Source organism: Dasypus novemcinctus, chromosome 23 (assembly GCF_030445035.2).
Source record: "Dasypus novemcinctus isolate mDasNov1 chromosome 23, mDasNov1.1.hap2, whole genome shotgun sequence".
In the NCBI taxonomy this organism is placed as follows: Eukaryota; Metazoa; Chordata; class Mammalia; order Cingulata; family Dasypodidae; genus Dasypus; species Dasypus novemcinctus.
In genome coordinates, this window is record NC_080695.1 from 17620396 (window position 1) to 17640271 (window position 19876).

Sequence of the window (19876 nt, forward strand, 5' to 3'; positions counted from 1 at the left end):
CCTCCAGCGCTCTTTCACTCACCCACACACGTAGATGTGGGCGCCGCCCTCATGGATCAGCTCCCACAGGTGCTGCTTATCTCGCTTCAGTAAATGCTGCACGTAAACCTGAGGGGCGGGAGGGCAGCCCTTGGTGGAGTGCAGGGGGGCAGCCCGCGGGGAGGGGGGCAGGGGGCAGTCTGTGGGGGGGCCGGGCAGGGGGGCAGCCTGTGGAGGGGCCGGGCAGGGGGCAGCCCGCGGGGCGGGGGCGGTCACCGCGGCCACACCTTGTGGGCCTGCTCCCGCGAGAAGGCCACGTTGAGCTGGGTGAGGGCGCCGTCCTGGTGGAAGCGGGCCAGCTCCTCGCGGTACAGGTAGTCCTCGTCGGCGCGGCGGCAGCCGTAGTACAGCAGCGTCTCCCCCACCTCCTTGCCTGGGGCGGCAGCGCCGTGAGTGCGGGCCTGAGCGGGGCCCCCGCGCCGCCCGCCCGCCTGCCCCCTGCTCACCTTGCTGCCGCAGCCAGGCCCGCTCCTGGATGAAGCCTATGAAGGGGGCCACCCCGGTGCCGGGGCCCACCATGATGACGGGCGTGGCGGCCTTGAAGGGCAGGCGGAACTGGGACTTGCGCACGAACATGGGCACCAGGGCCCGGCGCCCGTTCTCCCCGGCGGGGTCCTTGGCCCGCAGCCAGCTGGTGGCCACGCCCTTGTTGACGCGACCAGACTTGGTCTCATACTCCACCGTCACGGCACAGATGTGCACGGAGTTGGGGTGCACCTGGTGGGGGGCAGCAGTGAGCCCGCAGCTGCGCCCCTTCCTGACCACCTCCCCCTCCTGGGGGGCCCAGCCCGCCACCCCTTCCTGGTGCCTAACCCTCCCCAGGGACCCTCGCGCAGCTTCCCGTTGGCCTCTGCTCCCGGCGGGGACGACTTAGCATCTATGACAGCCGGGCCAGCCTGAGGCCTCAGGTCTGGAAACGGAAGCCCCGTTAGGCTGAGGGGGCGCCCTCCCACCTTGGAGGACGAGGCGATGGAGTAGTAGCGGGCCTGGAGCCGAGGCAGCAGCTCGCACAGGTGGTCGATGGGGGGCCGCAGGGAGGGGTAGTCCTGCAGGATGGCCAGGATGTGCCTGCGGGCGTCCACCACCCAGCTCAGGTACAGCTCCTGCGCAGAGGCAGAGAACAGGGTGAGCACAGGCGGCGGCCCCGCCAGGCGGAGCCCAGGGCAGAGGCGCGCAGCCCGCGGCTCACCTTGCCCTCGCCCGAGGACGAGGCCATCTTGCGCAGGTGCTCCTGCTCGGTGGGCTCCGAGGCGTACTGGGCCAGCTCGTAGAGCACATTGGTGCGGGGCGGGTTGGTGATGTCCAGGTAGTAGGTGAGTGCCGTGCGGTAGGAGGTGGGGCAGGGGAACGGGTGCTTCTTGTTGGACTCCTCTGCGGGGTGGGGGGGGAAGGACTTGGGGTGAGGGGCCACCGCGGTGGGACGGGTGGGGGACGGAGCCTCAGGCCTGCTCGCCAGCTGCCAAGGGAGGCAGGGCCAGCTCTTTCTGGAGCTACCCTGGCCCTGGGCAAAGCCTCAGGCCAGACCTCCTCCAAGTCCCGCCTGCCCGAGGGCTGGGCCTGCTGGCACGGGGGCACCGGGCTCAGGACCCGGCTCAGGACCTGCAAGGCCCACGCTGGGGCGTCTGCCCAGCCCGGGAGGACCCAGTGCCAGCCCACCACTTAGGTGGTGAGTGTGGACAAGCCCCCGCTGGGCCTTTTCATTGCTGTGCTCACGGAAGCACTGAAGACTGCTGAGGGCCTGGGCCAGGCGAGGGCCTCTGTGTTCTGGGCTTTGGGTCTAGAGGTTGAGGAGTTTGACTTTTTATGAAAGTATCATGCCCTAAATGTACCAATCACATGTGTGTAGCTTGATGAATTCCTGCAAACAGCATCCTTGTGTTTGCAGCATTCTGGCCTTGCACGTCCTTGCACGGTGGGTGTGTGGGTGTGGGACATGGGCTCACCCGCGCCTCTGACCCATCCAATTCTCCTGGGGGGGGGGCGTGAGTGCCACGGCTCCCTGCAAGGGCCTCTGACGGCACAAAGGACATGCCCCTACACAGCGAGCTAGACGCACATGCGCACGCCCGCACACTTGCACACCCACATGCACTGGGCTTCTGCTGCTGGCCCGGCAGCATTTGATAAGAATCGGCCCTTTTGTGCCGTTCCTTCCTCTCTGGATTGTTGAGAAGGCACAGCTAAGGGTCACTGAAGACAAAGGCCAACAGGAGCAGGTGAGGGTGAGCTGGGCTGGAACTAGGTGCTCAGGGGGTGCTGGTGTCAGTGGACAAGGAGGGGGTGTGACGGCTCAGGCTGGGCAGCCCCGAAGGCCTGGGGAGGAGCCGGCATGTGTGTCAGTGCTTCCTGGCACTTGGAGCATCCGGGAGTGGCCTGGGAAGGGCCGGGAGGGGGTGGATCCAGCCCTGCACTCCACAGGGGAGGCCCTCAGAGCAGAGGGGCCAGCCGGGACGCACAGCAGTCAGGGCTCGTGCAGCCCGGCGGGAAACCCGGCTCTGGCCTCACAGTCTCCTCTTCCCAGGGGACGGAGGCTGGGGGCTAGCTCTGTCTCCCGGCATCGGGTGAGTCTTCGATGAGCACCCCTCCCTCCCTGGGGACTGGGACACGGGGTTGGGGGGCTCCATGGGAAATGGCCGGGCGCTCCCACTTCTTTCCCTTCCACCTGAGTTTGCTCCAGAACCCAAGACTGCAGTCTCGGGTGTAGGGGCCTCCCAGGGACCAGGGCTTCAGACCAAAGTAGCAGCTCTGTGTTCAGGCCTCACCAAGGGGTGCCCATCCCTCCTGGGCACCTGGGGCCCAGGCAGGGCAGGGAGGGTGGCCTTGATTCCAGGACTCACCATCGAGATTTTTCAGGGACATGACAACGTCCAAGTCAGCACCCAGGATCTCCCCAAGCTGGTTGACGAGGGCAGAGTCGTTGGCTGGGTAAACGGCCACGTGGTCGCCAGATTCGTACCTGGCAGGAGAAGTGACGCAGCGAGGCTCAGGACGGCTGCCTCTGCACCTGCATCAGGAGGCCAGGGTGCAGGGCAGGAGGTGGCGGCAGCCGGTACCTGATTTTGGAATCTGAGATGTCTAATTCCAGGTGCATGAGGTGCCGCTCGGTCCCCTGGTTGAGCTTCCGGTTGGTGGTCACTCCAGCCAAGAATGGATTCTTGGAGTCGAAGGGGCTGGGGGTGGGGGAGAGGAGCCCAGTGACTGGCTGGGTCTTGACGCAAACCTCCCCAGCCGCCATGGACCCTTTCAAGGTCAAAACATGGGAAATCCAAGAGTCGGCCTCGGGCCCTCGGGGCTTCTGCCACCCGAGTTACATAAGGGCTCCCCTGGGGCTCTCAACAGCCCTACTGCGTGGGCAGTCCCCACTGACAGATGTGGAAACTGAGGCTAGCCCCTAAAAACCTGCAACCCTCTACACTCCCCTCAGAGGTGGGCTGTGTGCACAGCGAGAGCAGGCCCTAGAAGACGGACCAATGGGGTGGGAGGTGCCTGGGACCCCCAAGGGGCTGTGGGGAACATGGCTCCCCGCCCCCACCCTCACAGGCATCGGGCTGTCCCATGAACAAGAAAGGCTTTTAAAACTCGGCAGAGCCCCTGACATGCCGGCTTCTTGTTCCAGCAGGGATTTAGCAGGACTGGCGGAAGCAGGGCTGCTGGTCTTGGGTCTGGCTGCCTCCAGCAGCCACCTGGCGGCACCCAGGGGTGGCAAGTCGGGGCCCAAGAGAGGAATAAACGCCAAGATAGATTTCAGAGGAATGTACTGTGACCAAAGATCACCCTGGACACAGAGCCGACTACGCTGTGTCCTCGTCCCGGGGCTGGTCAGTGTGCACCCCCTGCCCCAGGAGATTTACAAAGCAGGTGAGGTACACGCTGAGCAAACGCTGTCTCTCAAAGGCTGGCCCTGGACTGGAGAGCAGCCCCTGGGTGAAGGGTGGGGTCCCGAGGACCCTGTGCACAGGCTGTCCTGTCTTCTTGGGTAATGCCCTCCCGCTCTGGGTTTCAGGCCGGGGTTCTTTCTGGGCAGTGGAGACGAAAACGAGGTGTGTCCTGCGCCCGCCCACTCCTGGACAAGGAGAGGAGAGGGAGGCCCCCACGATGGGGTCCAGAGGGAAGGCCCTGTGGGGCTCGAGGGGAAGTGAGTGCCCCAGGCCCAGCCTGCTCACTGCCCGCCATTTGCCGGCCCCCTACTCACGGCTTCTGGTTCTCATAGCTCTTCAGACGGCCCATCTCGCCCGTGTACACCTTGGCCGTGTCGACGTCTGTGTGGAGCACGAGCTCATACTGGCGAATGCTGGAAGGGAGAGCAAGGGTGAGGCTGGGAGGCTGCGGGGTCAGAGCCAGAGAGAGGGAGAGAGGCGGCCTGCAGGGCGTCAGGTCAAAGGGGACTGCAGGCCGGGCCGAGGAACGCAGAAGGGTGGGGGTGCTGGAGAGAGCAAGGAGAGGGAGCTGCCTGCAGCCAGGGGCGGGAGAGAGCCAGCCGAGGCTGGGCAGGCCTGGGGCTCGGGCCGTGAAGGGAACTTAGAGGTGATTCTGTGAGAAGCTAAGGAAAGCCCCTCCCTGAGTCCTCACACTCAGGCAAAGCCCAGGCTCCTGAGGGCGCTTCCTAAGGCCACCCGCAGTCCGAGACTGAACGCTGGAGACCTCTCTCCCCGCCGGTCCCCTCTGCCCCCCCAACCAGGCCAGGTCTCCCCTTAGGATTGCCTCCCCAAGCTCCCTCCAATCCGCGGGGACACACTCACCTGGACTCCTCTCCAGTGGCTTCCACTCCAAAGTGCTCACACACTGCAGGCCAGAACTGCTCCCGCCATGTGATGAAATCCTCCTCCAAGCTGGGGAGAGGAGAGCGGGCCAGGCCCAGCTGAGCCAGGGCACGGCAGCCGGCCGCGCGAGGGGCTGGACCCAGACACCACAGCCCAGGCGCCAGGAGGGGGTGCAAGGCAGCTTGCCCCCACCCCCTCGCCACCCAAAGCTCCAGGGCTCCATTCATTGGGGTCCGCCCGCCGATCTCAAGGCAGGGCTGTGCTGACCATGGGAGGGACGTGCTCTCTGAGCTGGGCCCTGGGAGAGGAGGTGGGAGAGCCAAAACAGTCCTCTCGGCAGGGCTGTGGGAAGGAGGGATGTCCCCTTGCTTGCTGCTGGCGCATGTCCCCAAGTGCCAGCAAGGGGCTGGCAATGGCTTGTTCCACAGCCAGCTCCCTCAACCATGGCACCTAGGACACGTGCCAGGGTGGGGGCCTTCTGGGGAGGGGGAGCAGCGTACAGGCTGGGCCTGGGGCACTCACTTCCCGTCGTCGTCTCCCATTCCCAGCTCGAAGATCCGCTGGGCGCCCAGCTGCTCCAGCCGCTTGTCCACGTACTTGCCCATGGCGTTGAAGTGCTCGTAGGTCTTGTTCCCCAGGCCAAACACCTGTGTGGATGGAGGGCGGTCTGAGGCCTGGGACAGGGTGGGCTCCTCCCCGGCCTCAGCCCCACCCGGCCTGGACAGCCTGCACACCCCCGGCCTTTCGTGGCCAACAACTAATGCCCCTGAAGCAGACCAGGGCTGGGGGAGCGGGAGGAAACGCGCTCTTAGTCGCTGGGGTCCCAGGGCGGAGGGGGGCCCACCCGAGTGCCCTGCCAGGCCGGCAGCCGGGAGCCTCCCTGTCCCCACACCTCCGCCTGCCCTGGCTGACCGCGCAGGATAAGGAGCTGCAGGAGCAGGCTGCCAGGAGCCTGCTGGAGGTGACGGGTGACTCACCGCAAACTTGACCCCAGAGAGGTCCACGTCGGTCTCCTGGAGCCAGTCGTAGAAGTCCTGCGCGTTGTCGGTGGGGTCGCCCTCGCCGTAGGTGGCCATGCAGAAGACGGCCAGGGCGTTGTCGATCTCGGCCAGGCTGCTCAGGTCGGCCTGGTGGGACAAGGGCGGGAGCGTGTGGGGCGCGTGAGGGCGCCGTCAGCCCAGGCCTGCCCTGGCCCAGGGCTCGCAGCCAGGTCTGCTCCTGGAGCTGTGGGCGAGGGTGAGGGAGCCACCCGTGTCTGGAGGGTGCCGCGAGGGCGAGGAGGGCTTCTCAGGGGAAGCTGGCACGGGGACTGGGTTGGAGGGACAACGGAGGTTTGTTAGGTTTGAGCGGCGGGGGCTGCATTTCAAGGGGCAAGGGAGTGGCAGGCATGGGAGGGCAGTGGGCGAGGGCCTGGGCGCCGGCCCCCCGGAAACCTCATTTCACAGGATCCCCGAGGCCCAGCATGGCCTGGGCTCCCGCATATGGTAACTTTGGAAGCCCATGTCTGGAGATGGATGGTGGGTGCCTGTCACCAGGACCCTGACGGGCTTGTTTTGGGGTATGGAGTGGCAAGTGCAGGAGGCAGCTGCGCTCAGGTGAGAGCTGGTTCGGAGGGATGGTACGGCTTCCCTGCGGTTCCTTCACTGGGGGGAGGCGGGAAGGCAAGTCCCAGGGAACGTTCCCCCAGACCTTGCGCCCTGCTTCCCTCCCCACCCTCTGTACCACTGCCCCACCTGCAGCACGTGGCCAGGCTGCCCCGCCCCTGGCCTTCCTGACCCAGAAGCAGGCAAGTGGACTGTCGGAGGTTTCCTGCACTTTGGAGGGCCACTGCCAGGCGAGGGCAGGGGGTGCCCAGGCCCGGAGAAGGAGCAAGGCCAGCCTGCCCCCCACAGCCCTCAGAGCCGAGGTTGGGGGGCTGGCTGAGGCCAGGGCACAGCAGGGGCCAGGAAGTCAGGACTCAGTCTTGCCGAGCAGACAGGAGAGGAGGAGGGGCAGGCCTCCTGCAGCCCCAAACTGAGGTCTTTCCCCTAATTCCCGGGTTCTCTGGGCCCTCTCCATGCTGCACGCTTCCTGTGGCCTCTGCCCCCCTCCCTGCTCCTGTCAGGAAGGGCCTCCTTCCAAAGTGGGGGGCTCTCAGAGCCCATCCAGTCCATCGCCCTACAGGCTGACAGCAAAGGCTCAGACTCCAGGCATCTGCCTCTTCCATCTGGTGTGCACTGCATCCAGGGAGGAGGGCACAATGGCCCAGGGCTCCTTGCCTGAACTTCTGAGACCCTGAGCTCTTTCAGGTCCCACCCGATCCACTCATGCCCGTAAAGCCCTGCAGCCTGGAGAGTGCTGAGGGCTGAGCTCTGGGAGCAGAACCCAGGTGTGCACCTCCAGCCTCGCTGGGCCAGGGCCCAGGGGTTCTCACTGTCCCCAACTTGGGTACCGCCCGTCTGCAAGAAAGAATGAGAAGGGACGCCCCTCGCTGGGCGGCCCTGTGGCTAACTCGGGCCTTTAGGCTTCTCCCGTGATCCCGAGATGAAGGCCTGGATGAGCGGGTGGGGGGCGCAGAGCAGGCGTGGTGCTTACCAGGTCGTACTCCTCAGGGTCTGCTGCCATGCCCCGCATCCCGTAGCGGTGGGCGTCCTTGGACAGGCGGTTGGCAAATTCCTCAGCAGTCCCCGTCTGGGAGCCGTAGAAGACAATGATGTTCCTCCCCTAGGGAAAGCCAGACGGGGGTTCAGGCTGGAGCCCAGGAGCCCCGGCCACCACCTCCCGGGGCCGGGCAGGCCAGGTCGGCAGGGCCTCTCGGCACCCTCTTCTCGGCACCCTCCTCTCCCCTCTCCTGCTGCCTTCACCTCCTCCCTGCCTCCCTGCTGGGAGCAGCAGCTCCCGCCACCACCAGCCAGGGCCTGTGCGCGCTCGCTCACACGCAGCTGGGTCAGGATCGTGCTTCTGACACATTTTTACTCAAGTGGGAAATCCCAACAGAAAAATGGGCTGAAGATTTGAATAAAGAATTTACCAAAAAGAAACATACAAAATTCTGCTTAACTTCATTCATAAGAAAAATGCAAATTAAGACAGAGATACTTTTTTTTAAACCTAGAAAACTGGGAAAAATCCAGATGTCTGATAAGCCACTGCTGGAAAGCTTGTGGGAAGCAGGTTTCTGCCTCCATTGCTGATGAGAGTGTGCCCCAAAATAACCCCGAGGAGGGCAATTTGGCAGCCTCCCTCACAGTTACAGACGCATATACCTTGTGACCCGACAACTCCACTTCCGGGATTTTTTTGAACAGGCATGCCTGCACATGTGCCAAGGGGTCTACCCATCCGCAGCAGCACTGTGTCTAAGAGCAAACCATTACAAGTTCCCCAGGTGCTTGTCAACAGGGCAGTTAGACAAGTTAGGGGTTGGAGTTCTCTGTCTGGGTTTTGTATTATTTTCCCAACTGCCTTGTATGTTCGAAATAATTTAAAAACAAAACCACCAAAACCAAATTACACTACATCCAGATAGCCATATAATGGAATAACTATGCAGCTATAATAATGAGGATGGTGAATCCATATTGATGTGAAAAGATCTCCAAGACAAAGTAAGTTAAAAAAACATTGTAAAAAAGTAAAATAAAAAATAAAAAGATTAAACAAAAAAATAAAAAAACAAAAAAAATTAAATAAAAGGAAAACAGACAAAACAAAACAAAACAAAAACCATTGTCTTTAATGGTGTACTTAATACGCCACAGCCTGTGTTTTGAAAAGGGTGTAAAATAAGAATGTGTAATCTGTTTGTATTTGCACGTGCCTAAGGAAGCTCTAGCCGGGCGCGGATAGGATTACCGACGGCGGCTGTTCCTGGGAACTGGGCGATGGGCAGCAGGGACAGGGGGAGGCTTTTTACTGAATAGTCTGTTTGGGTTTTTAACCCTGGGAATGTAGTACCTATTCATAAAATTAAACACTTAATGAAGCAAAAACCAACCGAGAGAAAAATAGGAGCTGTGCCGTGATCACAGCTCCGTGAGGTTCGCAGCTGCCCGTGGGCAGCCTGGAACGGGAGGGAGGAGAGTGGATGGCCTTAGGAGTTCGAGGGAGTTTTTAGTCTTATAATTTGGTTTGCTCAAGAAGTAGGCATTCAAAAAGCCGAGGAAAATGTCAGCTGGGGGGCTCTGGCTAGACAAGAATGCCACCCAAGCTGGCCTCCACCCAGCTCCTGAGCCAGGGGACTCCTCGTGTCCAGCGAAGCTGGCCTTCCGTGGGACGTCCCCGCAGGGCCGCCAGGGCCAGGACTTGCTGAGAAGAGCAGAGCCAGGAAACTCACCGTCTTCTTCATCTTTTCCACGAAGCTGCTCTCTTTGATGGAGGAGGTCCTGGAAGACAAAAGTGCCCCATGGGTGTGGGAGCAGGTGCTCTGGCAGGACATCCAGGGCCCTTCTGCCTTGAACCTCCTCCTGCAGTCCCGGCCTCACACAGCCAACAGGACTCCCCTAAGTAGAGTTCTGACCATACCGCGCCTGGCTCCACTCAATCCACCGCTCGCCTCCACAAACCACTCAGATGCTGGTGTACACCGTACTCCCTACATGGTGACCCATGGAATTGTGATGGTGCTGGTGCCTCTAGCCAGAGCATTCTCACTCCACGCTCCACCCTGGACAGCCTGGGGCTCAGGTATCAGCTCTGCTGGAATATACGGCCACCTCCCGTTCCCCTGCACAGGGGCCAAGTCGAACTGTCCCCTCCTCCACATTGCCTGGCACTTGGTCCCGCCCTGAGCTGGTGTGGCCCCTCCAGGGCCCAGCCTGGCGCTGACCCGGTCGTCCGTCCACTCTCCAGTCCCAGTTGCCCGCTGTTCCCTTTTCTTCTCTCTTGCCCTTGCCCCAGGCCTGCAGTGCCATCTAAAAAAACCCCTGGGCCTCCCCTGGGATTCTCAGGGTGGACGAGGTTAAAAACCTGGTCTAAGACAGCCAGGTAGGAAAACAGTCAATTCTAGGATGTTCAAAATAGTCTGAATTCAGTGCTAAGTCTGAATATATGAACATTTAAATACCTTTGTTCCAATTAAAACTCCATCATTAAAGGAGTAAAAGACAAATCATCACATGGGAGAAATCTGCAACATACTTATATCTGACAAAGGATCTATATAGAGAACATAAGAAATTCCTACAAATCATTCAGAAAAAGACAGATAACTCAACAGAATAAAAATGTCAAAGACTTGAATAGGTACTTTCTTAAAGAAAATATCTAAATGGCAAAAAAAAAAAAAAAAAAAATTGAAAAGGTAGCAAATTAAAACCATGAGGTATATGCTATGTCTTTCCTCAGGCTGGAAAGTTTATTTGCAGGCTACATAGCTGAGCCTAAGTATATACGTAGCCATTCAAATGGTCATAACTAACAAGACAACATCATGTACAGGCGAAGAGGAACAGCGACCAGAATTCCTACCGCTGCTGGGGGGAGCGTAACAGCACGAGTATGTTCCAAGGCTGTTTGGCAGCCTGGAGGTGTGTGCCTAACAGAATGCATACAGACCTGGGCCCAGGACACAGAGTGGAGAACGGGCGCGGTCAGCTGGCAGGAACCAGCCCTGACGCCTTCAGCGGCAGAGTGGAGAAGCACACTGTGGCAAGTTCCTGCTGTGGGACAGCTCCATTGCAGAAACGAGGGAGAATGGCCTGTTACTGCACACGCTAACACAAACGAGCCTCACAAATGTGAAGCTGGGCGAAGGAGGCCAGATATGAGAGAGAACTGTAAGTACTGTATTCTGTAGGACTCTGTTACATCAAGTTCAAAGAGTAGCAACCTAATCTATGGGGACAAAGTCAGGACAGTGGTTACCCTTGGAGGGGGTGGGGTGGTGGGGAAGAGGAGGGAGACTTCTGGGGTGCTGGTAATAAGCTGGTGTTTTGATCAGGCGGAAAACACACGTCTGCTCACGTGGTGAGAGGATTGACTTACTCACCTATCTGCACACTTAGGGTGGACAGAGCCACTTTTCTGTAGATACTGTTCTTCAAGGAAAGGTTTATACTTACACTCTATCTATGGATACACGGTGTGGGCTTCCAAAGCCCCCTTTCTCCCACTACCACACCTCGCAGGTGGGCACAGGGGACAACAAGGCAGAGGGGTGAGAGGAGCCCTTGGGCAGGCAGCCGCAGAGCCATTCCTTGCCTGCCAACGCGCAGCGGAGTGGACTTAGGCCAGGAGTTCATCCTTCCCCAACTGGAAAGTGGAATAACAAGCGCCACTTCAGAGGATTTGCAAGGATCAGATAACGTGAAAGGATGTCAAGGACCCAAAGCACAGTGTGCGGCCCTGGCGGGCTCTCGGCCTCCTGCCCGCCACGTCGCCTGCCAGACAACAAGATGCCCATAGAGGCCCACACGTCCAAGTTCTAGGCACTGACCTCAGGTGCACGCACTGATATTGGGAACACAGGCCAGGGAAGAGGCTTGCAGAGGCTGTGGGAGGGGGCACATGGCTGCTGGGGCAGGGAAGCTGGGGCCTGTTACCTGGACCACTGTCTAGAAAAGGGGGAGGGCGTGCTCCTGAGTCTGTGCCCCTTGGGCATCTGGATTCCTCACTCAGTGGGGCGAGCATGGGCAGAGGAGGGCCAGGACAGGACCCTCCAAAATGCAGGGCCCGTGTCCCCAGATGCTGGGTCTAAGGGTGCTACCGCCCCAGGATCGCAGGCCTGAAACCTCACTGTCCCTGGATTCTTGCTCCCGGGTCTCCCCTGTACCTCTACATTTGCTGCACCACCACGTTCTTGCACCAGCTTAATTGATCTCAACTGATTCCCTCCTCCACAATGCCCTGCATCCTGCCACCAACCAACATTCCCCAATCCCATCCCTTCCCTATTCAAAACCTCCTATGGCAAGGAAGACACCAAAATGTTCACTGTTTATGTTGGGTAATGGGATTATGGATTTCTCCATTTTTTTAGAGTGAGCATTTGTCGCTTCTGTAGTCAGGGGAAAAATACCTATGTACGTGTATCTATATCTGTGTGTGCATATACACACACGCCTTCTCTGACTCCTCTGTTCTTAGCACCCAAAACCTAGCATCCTTTCTCATTCCACCTCCAGCGTCAGCCCTAATAAGGCCTCTGCTCCTCCTCACTGCAGTGCTGCCCAGAGCCCGGTCCAGCGGGACCAGTTAAAATGCCTGGCCCACTCGTCCTCACCCCAGGAAGTCCTTCTTCCTCCAAAGCCCAGACCAGTTACTACCCTGTCGCTGAGGTGCTCTTCTCCTGAACATCCCCAGAACCCTTCCGGGAACACCCCTCCCCTCCACGCTGTGTCAGAGGTGCCAAGCGGGGACCCCATCCCCGGGCCCACCTGCAGGCCGCGGCGGCGTCCGGGCAGCGCTGTTGGAGCTGCTGAGCCGAACCCCACAGAGCAGCCTGGGGCCCTCCACGCCTCTCCTGGGACCTGGTGTCTTCACCTTCTAGGTTAGCGCAGATGGGCCAGGTACAGGGGGAGGACTGAATCCACTTCGAGGACTACACTGCTGCCCTCGGAGAGATGGCTCCAGACACGCGGTGACCGGCGGCACTGACTGCCCGCTCTGCGCCGACACGGCAGGCCCTCCCACTTGGAAGAGCAGGTGCACAGCGATGCTCGGCACTGCGTGCCTTGGAACTGAGTCACGAGAACATACTACCTTCCAATCATAAATCAGATCTAAATTTAAAGTGACGGCATAAAAACAATCAACAACCTAGACAAATGTTTCTGATGGAGTGTTACGAGAAAAAAACAGGCACAAAACTAAATGCAATTTCTACTTATAAGAAATGTCCAGAATAGACAAATCCATAGAGACAGAAAGGAGGTTAGTAGGTACCAGGGGCTGGGAGGAGTGACTGCTACTGGGTTCAGGGTTACTTTTTAGGATGAGGAAACGATTCCAGAATTAGAGTGTGGCAATGGCTGCACAGCATTATGGAATGTACTAAATGCCAATTAATTGTACACTTTGTTTTATTTTATTTTTAGGAGGTACTGGGGATTGAACGCAGGACCTGGTACATGGGAAGCAGGCACTCAACCATTGAGCTACATACATTCCCCCAAGAGAGTTGTTTTTGTTTGTTCTTAGGAGATACCAGGGATCAAACCCAGGACCTTGTACATGGGAGGCAGGTGCTCAGCCATTTGAGCTACATCCTCTCCCCAAACTGTACACTTTAAATGATTAAAATGAATTTATGTTATGTGAATTTAACCTAACTTAAAAAAAAACAACAACAAAGTGCATTTAGTTGACACTTAAAGGGCTAGGTTTTAGCTTTGGGAAAATTCACATACATAGAACTCTTCCTTCTCAATTTCTCAACCACTGCCAATTCACTGTGTACAGACGTACCCCAGCAGAAACGAAAGTAGAAATGTAAAATGACAACGCAAGGCCAGGCAAAAAAAAAGCCCCCATTGTGCCATGAAGGTGATAAACACTTTTTTCCTCACACTCAAACACTTTTCGTGTGTAATGTATGACTGTGTCTCTAAATAACTGATCGCACTCTCTCATCATTCATCAAAAAGGGGCCTAAAGAGAAGTTCACCAGGGAAGCCGATGTGGCTCCAGCAACTGGGCTCCCACCTACCACACAGGAGGTCCAGGGTTCAATGCCCAGGGCTTCCTGGCGAGGGCGAGCTGGCCTGCGTGGTGAGTTGGCCCACGTGGAGTGCTGCCCTGCGCAGGAGTGCTGGCCCAGGCAGAGAGCTGGCACAGCAAGAGAGCAACAAAAAGAGACACAGAGGAGAGATAGTAAGAGATGCAGCAGACCAAGGGAGCTGAGGTGGCGCAAGAGAATGATCGCCTCTCTCCCACTCTAGAAGGTCCCAGGATCAGTTCCCAGAGATGCCTAATGAGAATACAAGCAAACAGAGGAACACACAGCGAATGGACACAGAGAGCAGACAATGGAGGGAGCGGGGAGAAATAAATCTTTTTAAAAAAAGAGAAGTACTCCAGTATTCTGAGGGAACACTAAAGGATTAAGATAATATGTGAGATGGTTTCCCTTTATTTCCCAAATCTGTGTGTTTTCACATTATTTTTATAATTAAAAATACATCTTATAGTTTACAAAAAGGAAGCTGATGTAGCTCAGTGGCTGGGCGCCATTTTCCTACATACAAGGTCCTGGGTTCAACCCCTGGCCCCAGTACCTCAAAAAAATAAAAATAAAATAATATAGTTTACAAAAAGGGGAGGGGACAACTCAAACATCCAAAAACTGGGGACAGGCTTAAACAGGTTAACAGCCGCACAATGCACACTGTTCACCTATAAAACAGGAGAATGTAGAAAATTATCTACTGACATGGAAAGATGTTCTTAATATGTTGTTAAGGGGACAAAGCAGGTTACAACCTAGTACGGTGACGTGATCCCACGTTGTTTAAAAGTTTCTTTTATCGGGAGGCTATCCATGAAGATGCTAAGAGTCGTACCTTCCTGGAGTGGAGGAATTGAGTCTTTCTGTTTTCTTCTTTTTTTGGGGGCTAATTTTGATTCCCAATTCCCCCCATCCCTTTTTTCCTATAATGATCATGTAACATGTTTGTAATAAGAAGATAAAAAAATTACTTTTAAGAAATAGTTGAGTGTGCATAGAGAGATTGCTTTTGATATTGATTCTAAAGGCCCCAGCAAGGACACTCAGAACAGCTAAGCCTGGTTACGAGACCCCCGAGAGGAGCCCTTCTAAAGAGGGGCAGGGGCCCGCTCCCGAGCCCCTCTCACACGAAGGCCCGGCCGCCTCCCAGCGCCCGCTTCCCAGCTCTCTCGGCTGCATTCCCCTGCTCGCCGTTTCCCTCTGCTCCCTCTGTGCCTGCGGACACCTTTTCTTCTGACCCTTGCCCAGGAATGTAAAATGTCCCCTGCAGGGCAACCTGCCGTGGCCCAAACGGAACAAACGGAAAGGTGACCTGTCACTGTCTTCAGGACGGCAGGCCCATCTCTTGAGGCTCTTTCCTCTGCATATTCTAATTGCTTAATTTGCGGCTTGACTTTAATCACTGGCGGGGAGGGGGCACCTGTGGACTCCTCTGTAATTAAGGCCACGCCTGGCACTCAATACATGGCGTTTTATCTGCTTTTGGGCAGTCGGTCCCAAGTCCTCTGACCCGCACGGCCTTTGGGGCTCCTCTACCCTCCGCTGAGAGGGCCCGACCTCAGCTGGAAGACCAACTCCTGGCTTTTCTCAAAGGACAGATGTTTCCATAGAAGCTACAGTGCAAAGAAGGCGCATCTGAAGCCTTGTGAAGGGACAAGAGGCAGGCCCCACTGCCCAGCGAGTGCCGGGCTGCTCTGCCCCCACGCCCAGGCGGCCTCCGCCTCCAAGGGGCCTCTCATCAGCCGGCTGTGAGGAGAACCACAGCAGAAAGGGGCGGCCACACGTCAGGAGAGGCTTGGCTTCACAGCCCGTTCTGCCACCAAACAGGCCTGGGACTGGACAAGCCACACCCTCGGTAGGCCGCTGGTTCCTCTGACCTAAGACCCCCGCCTGACCCCTGCAGCCTCTCTCGGTGCCTTGCGCAGCTCCCGGAACTTGGTGAACACTCAAGGAGAAAAGTGTGTCTCTGTGATTTCCAAGACACCGAGCCGCACAAGGTGGCATGTGGTCAGACCAAATGGCAGACGCAGCACAGGCCACCAGGCTCCCAGGAGCAAGCGCCAGTGGCTGAAGAAACCAGGAAAGGCTTCTTGGAAGAGCTGGGCTCTATTCTCAGAGAACAGGGCTCCCAGGAGACAAAGCCACGGAAACCAGGAAGCCAGGCTGCCAGGAGCCTAGGGATAAAGAGCATGCAGCCAGCAGGAAGCGCAGCGCGGGCAGACCAGGGCAGTGGGGAGAGGGTCTGGCTGGGTCCAGCCTCCTGCCACATTTGCACGAAGCGGCAACTCCAGGCCTGCTGGCTCTGGGCGAGGGGAGAGGAACCCTCCAGGCAGGTCTGGCTGGAACATGGGCAGATGGTCAAGGTGTGCTAGGCCCTCCCTCCACCAGGGGAGGGTTCTCCCAGGAAGGGTGAGCATGTCTCAAGTCCTAGCACCCAGCCCTTGTTAGCTTCAGTCCCAGAAGGAGAGGAAGATCCCTCCGCCCTCTCCCCCAGGCGCCAGGGATGACTTTCAGAGTCCAGCAGCAGTCCAGGAGGGGAGAGGGGAACCCAAGGAGACTGAGGAAGACCCTGTGCCTCTAGGTCACTGGCCACTAGGGAGGTGGACTTGCACTCAGAACCAGAGCCTCATGGGTGAAAGTCAGTGGATGGGCCCCCCCGTTTCCAGTCCAAGCCCCTTCCTTCAGAAGCAGGGAAAGCCACCTTGAGCATCTACTGCACGCCGTGACCGAAGGGGACTCCAGTGCTCACAGCCAGCCATGCCCCTGCTGGAGACGCTTTGGGGAAATCCCAAGGAAGGCCCCCCATTCCACTGGTCACCTCTACCCAGCACCCTCTTCCATGTCTCCAGGGTGTGTCCCTGCCCGGGAAGACATTCCCGCCCCACTCGAGTCTGGATGCCGGGCATCCCTGGCCCAAGGGGCATCAACAGTCTGGGCCAGGGACACGGGCTGGGACTGACCTTCTCAGGGAGGGCTCTTCCCGCAGAGATGAGTACGTGCACCCCATAGTTCTCACTCCCAACTCCAAGACTGGAGGAAAAAGGAAGGTCACAGCTCCCTCTCGGAAACCGGCAGGGGGCCAAGCTCTGCCCACCCCCCACTCAGTGCAGGCGGGGCCATGGCAGCCAGGGCCTCTGAGCTCAGAAAGGGCTGCTGGACGACCCACAGGCCTCTCGGAATCTCCGCGGAGCCCCGGCCTGCATCTGCCCCCACGAGCCTGCGAGCACTGCAACATCTGGCACTTCCAGCGGGAGGAATCGGGGCTGGAGACTGGAACCTCCCGTGATGCCCTGCGGTTTGGACACACACCCCTCCTCCTCCTGCATGGTCGAGGGAAGGAGAAAACCTTTCCAACCCCACTCGGGTCTCCTTGGTAACTGTTTATATCAGAGCCCTTTGCCCGTACCCTCCCCCCCGCCCATGTTTTAGAAAAAGGAGGAAGGCGTGTGGGCTGAGCGCAGCTCTTCTAGACACCAGCGAGCAGTTGTGCAGGTTGCTATGGTGGGGCTGTTTCTCCACGAAGAAAGCCTGCCCTGACCCCACGGCCAGTGCACCTCGGGGTCACACAAAATTAGATCGGGTCCCCGTTCTCCTCCACACAAAAGAATCATGGGCAGACGGAGCCTAAGACACAGCGGGGCAAGCGACAGCTCTTTCTAGCCCGTGGCACCTGGGAGCACACTTCTTGCCACAAAACAAACGCCTCTTAAGCTCCCAGTACGTGTCTGGAGGGACGCTTCCAGCTGTTGAGATGCTCTGCTTTAAGGAGCAGCCCTTCAAAGGCACCCAAGGGCAAAACGCCCACCAGCAAGCCTGGGTCTCCGGCCCAGCAGAGGCAGCAGCTGGCCCAGGCTGGAGCCCAGAGACTACGCGGCTCCAGCATGGAGTGCAAATGGTTCCAATTAGGGCTCTGTGCTCCTAAATTGGGAGCAGGAGTCTCTCTGGTTTGGGCTTCAGAAGTCAACTGCAGTCCACCATGCGGGGAAAACCAAAGGGAGGGTATATGAAAGTACTGAGTCACTTGGACAGAGATGAACCAGAATGTCCCGGGGGTGATTCATTTTTGTTTCCAGTCCCATGCAACACTGAGAAGGATTTCTGAAAACTGCAACCCAAATTAAATTTTCTGCACAGCGGAACTGATTTCTTCTGGGACTTTCCCTCACCCTCGGCCACGTATGGGGAAGTTGCTTGGAATGGCTGGAGGCTAGCGCCTGGCAACCACGTTCTCCAGGTCGGAGGATAACAGGCACCAGGGGTCAGCAAGAAAGGAGAAGAGCTGACATGGTCCCATGGTGGCGGGCAAAGCCGGGGGAAGGCTGGGTGGAACGGGAGGGCAGCCGGAGTCAGAGGCACTCTCTCAAAGGCGGAGGCCCTCCCGCACAGCTGGGTACTCTCTGCAGGCTGCCCCAGATTTCTCTCCCCTGGGCAGAGCAGTCTCACAGCCACCAGACAGAGGCGAGTAGAGTGAAAGACCTGCCTTTGATGAAAAAAGAAAGAGGTTTGCTGGAGTTTAAATAAACAAACAGCAGCTCTCTTTTGGATTGAATTGAGCGCCCCACAAAGACGTGTTCAGGCCCTAACTCCCAGCTGGCTGTGAACCATTTAGAAATAGGATCCCTGAAGGTCCTAGGAAGGTGAGGCCAAAGGGAAGCTGGGTGGGCTGTACTCCAGCGCGACTGGAGTCCTTCAAGCAGGGGAGACTGGACACGGTCACGAGGAGACGGCGGGGAGCCAGATCGCCATGGGACGGACGTGAAAACTGAGTGGTGGATGGCCAGCAAGCCACCACCAGCACGCCAGATGTCACAGGAAGTGAGATGCTGCTGACACCTTGACTTTGGACTTCAAAACTGTGAAACAATAAATTCCTGCTAAGTCAATTAGTCTGTGGTACTCTGTTACAGCAACACTGGCAGACCCAGGCAGCTCTCTGCCCGACAGGGCCCCTCTGCGGCCAAGACCAGGACTCCTGAAAACGCGGTGAGGGCAGCTGCATCCCGAGATGCTGGCCTTTGGCTAGTGACAGATCAGGGCCTGGTGAGAGGCCGCAGGTCAAAGACAAAAAAAGGGGGCGGGAACTATTTATTGTGGGCCTGTTGGATGCCAGCATATGCCAGCAGACTAGCCAAGGAGCTTGATTTTTTCTTTCATGTCATCCTCACCACCCTGTGAAGCAGGCAGGCATTTCTGCCCCCACTTTCCAGATAAGGAAAGCGAGGCTTAGGGGGTGGGGAGACTTGCTCAGCAAGGGCCTGAGGGGTAATCCAACTCCAGGCCTGGAGAGCCCAGAGCCAGCACCGGGGGCCTCGTGTCTGCTCCCACGCTGCATCTGCGTCTCCTCAGCCCAGGCCGGTCAAGGCCCAGCCCTGGGCGCACAGAAGGCCCGGGCCCCTCTGGAGTGGCCCTGGGCAGGGTGGAGGGTGCCTGCTCAGAGAGCACATCTCACAGCCCTTCCCCAGCAGCCTAGAGCCCTGTCACTTCAGGTGCTCTAAGGCCCCCACCCACATATCCTCCCACATGTACCGACGATTAATACACACGCAGATCAGGTTAGAGTAAGCAAGTCCACGCAGCCCGGATGAGCCGCCCCCTGCCCTGGGGTCTGTCATTCCAGCCCAGCCCGGGCAGCTTCCTGGCCTCCTTTCTGAGACCTCAGGACCACTTAGCGGGGACTCAGCAAGTCAGCAGGAGGCTAACGCCACCAGTTTTTCAGGTGAGAGAAAAGAGACTGAGGTCAGCAACATCCTCTGACAATAAGATGACCTGACTCTGCCATAGACAAAATGGCCCTGACCCTGAGGAGAAAGGATAAGACGCGTGGAGAGGCCAGCGACAGCAAGGGGAAGGGCGAAGGGGTGGGCCAAAGGGCAGATGCTGCAGGATTCCACTTACCTGAAAGAAGGAGAATACGCAAGAGACAGAAAGCAGAGGACCGCTGACGGGGCAGGGGCGAGGGGGCGTGGGAGAGTTACTGCATATCGGGTGCTGGGTGGAAAAGTTTCAGTGACAGATGGTGGTGATGGTAGCACAAGATTGTGAATATGATCAGCACCCCTGAGCCGTAAGCCGGGGGATGGCTGAGATGGGGAAGTTGATGTCACATACAGGTTACCATAATTAAAAACAAAAAGAGAGGCCACAGAGACAATGACGATTAAAGGCAACACAAGAGCCTAGGCTGGATCTAATAACGGAGGAGGAAAGGCCCAAAAGGATATTATATTGGGACATATGAAAAAAAATGGAATACAGACTGTATGCTTTATCGATGTTAAATCTGAACTTGACAATTGTACTTAACGTGGTTACATAGTGAATACTCTTGTTCTAAAGGAAATGGAAGTCACGGTAATGGAGCATTAGGCACGCAACCTACTCTCAAATGTTTAGAAAACAAACGATGGAGAGTTAGCGAGACAGAATGATTTTT

General features: G+C 57.7%; 1 protein-coding gene across 3 annotated transcripts in view; it reads right to left on the reverse strand.

The window, feature by feature from the left end:
- The window catches only part of POR (cytochrome p450 oxidoreductase), an 83255-nt gene that overhangs the window by 573 nt on the left and 62806 nt on the right, over nucleotides 1-19876 (reverse strand). For all 3 annotated transcript variants that reach the window (XM_058285917.2, XM_071211176.1, XM_058285916.2), the window contains exons 3-15: nucleotides 9115-9163; nucleotides 7374-7502; nucleotides 5777-5926; nucleotides 5322-5446; nucleotides 4779-4868; nucleotides 4232-4330; nucleotides 3093-3209; nucleotides 2877-2995; nucleotides 1229-1410; nucleotides 993-1142; nucleotides 486-756; nucleotides 267-412; nucleotides 23-108 (exon numbers count right to left, since the gene is read on the reverse strand). In XM_058285917.2, the coding sequence (XP_058141900.1) occupies nucleotides 23-108; nucleotides 267-412; nucleotides 486-756; nucleotides 993-1142; nucleotides 1229-1410; nucleotides 2877-2995; nucleotides 3093-3209; nucleotides 4232-4330; nucleotides 4779-4868; nucleotides 5322-5446; nucleotides 5777-5926; nucleotides 7374-7502; nucleotides 9115-9163 (1713 nt within the window). The remainder of the gene's footprint in view (nucleotides 1-22; nucleotides 109-266; nucleotides 413-485; nucleotides 757-992; nucleotides 1143-1228; nucleotides 1411-2876; nucleotides 2996-3092; nucleotides 3210-4231; nucleotides 4331-4778; nucleotides 4869-5321; nucleotides 5447-5776; nucleotides 5927-7373; nucleotides 7503-9114; nucleotides 9164-19876) is intronic.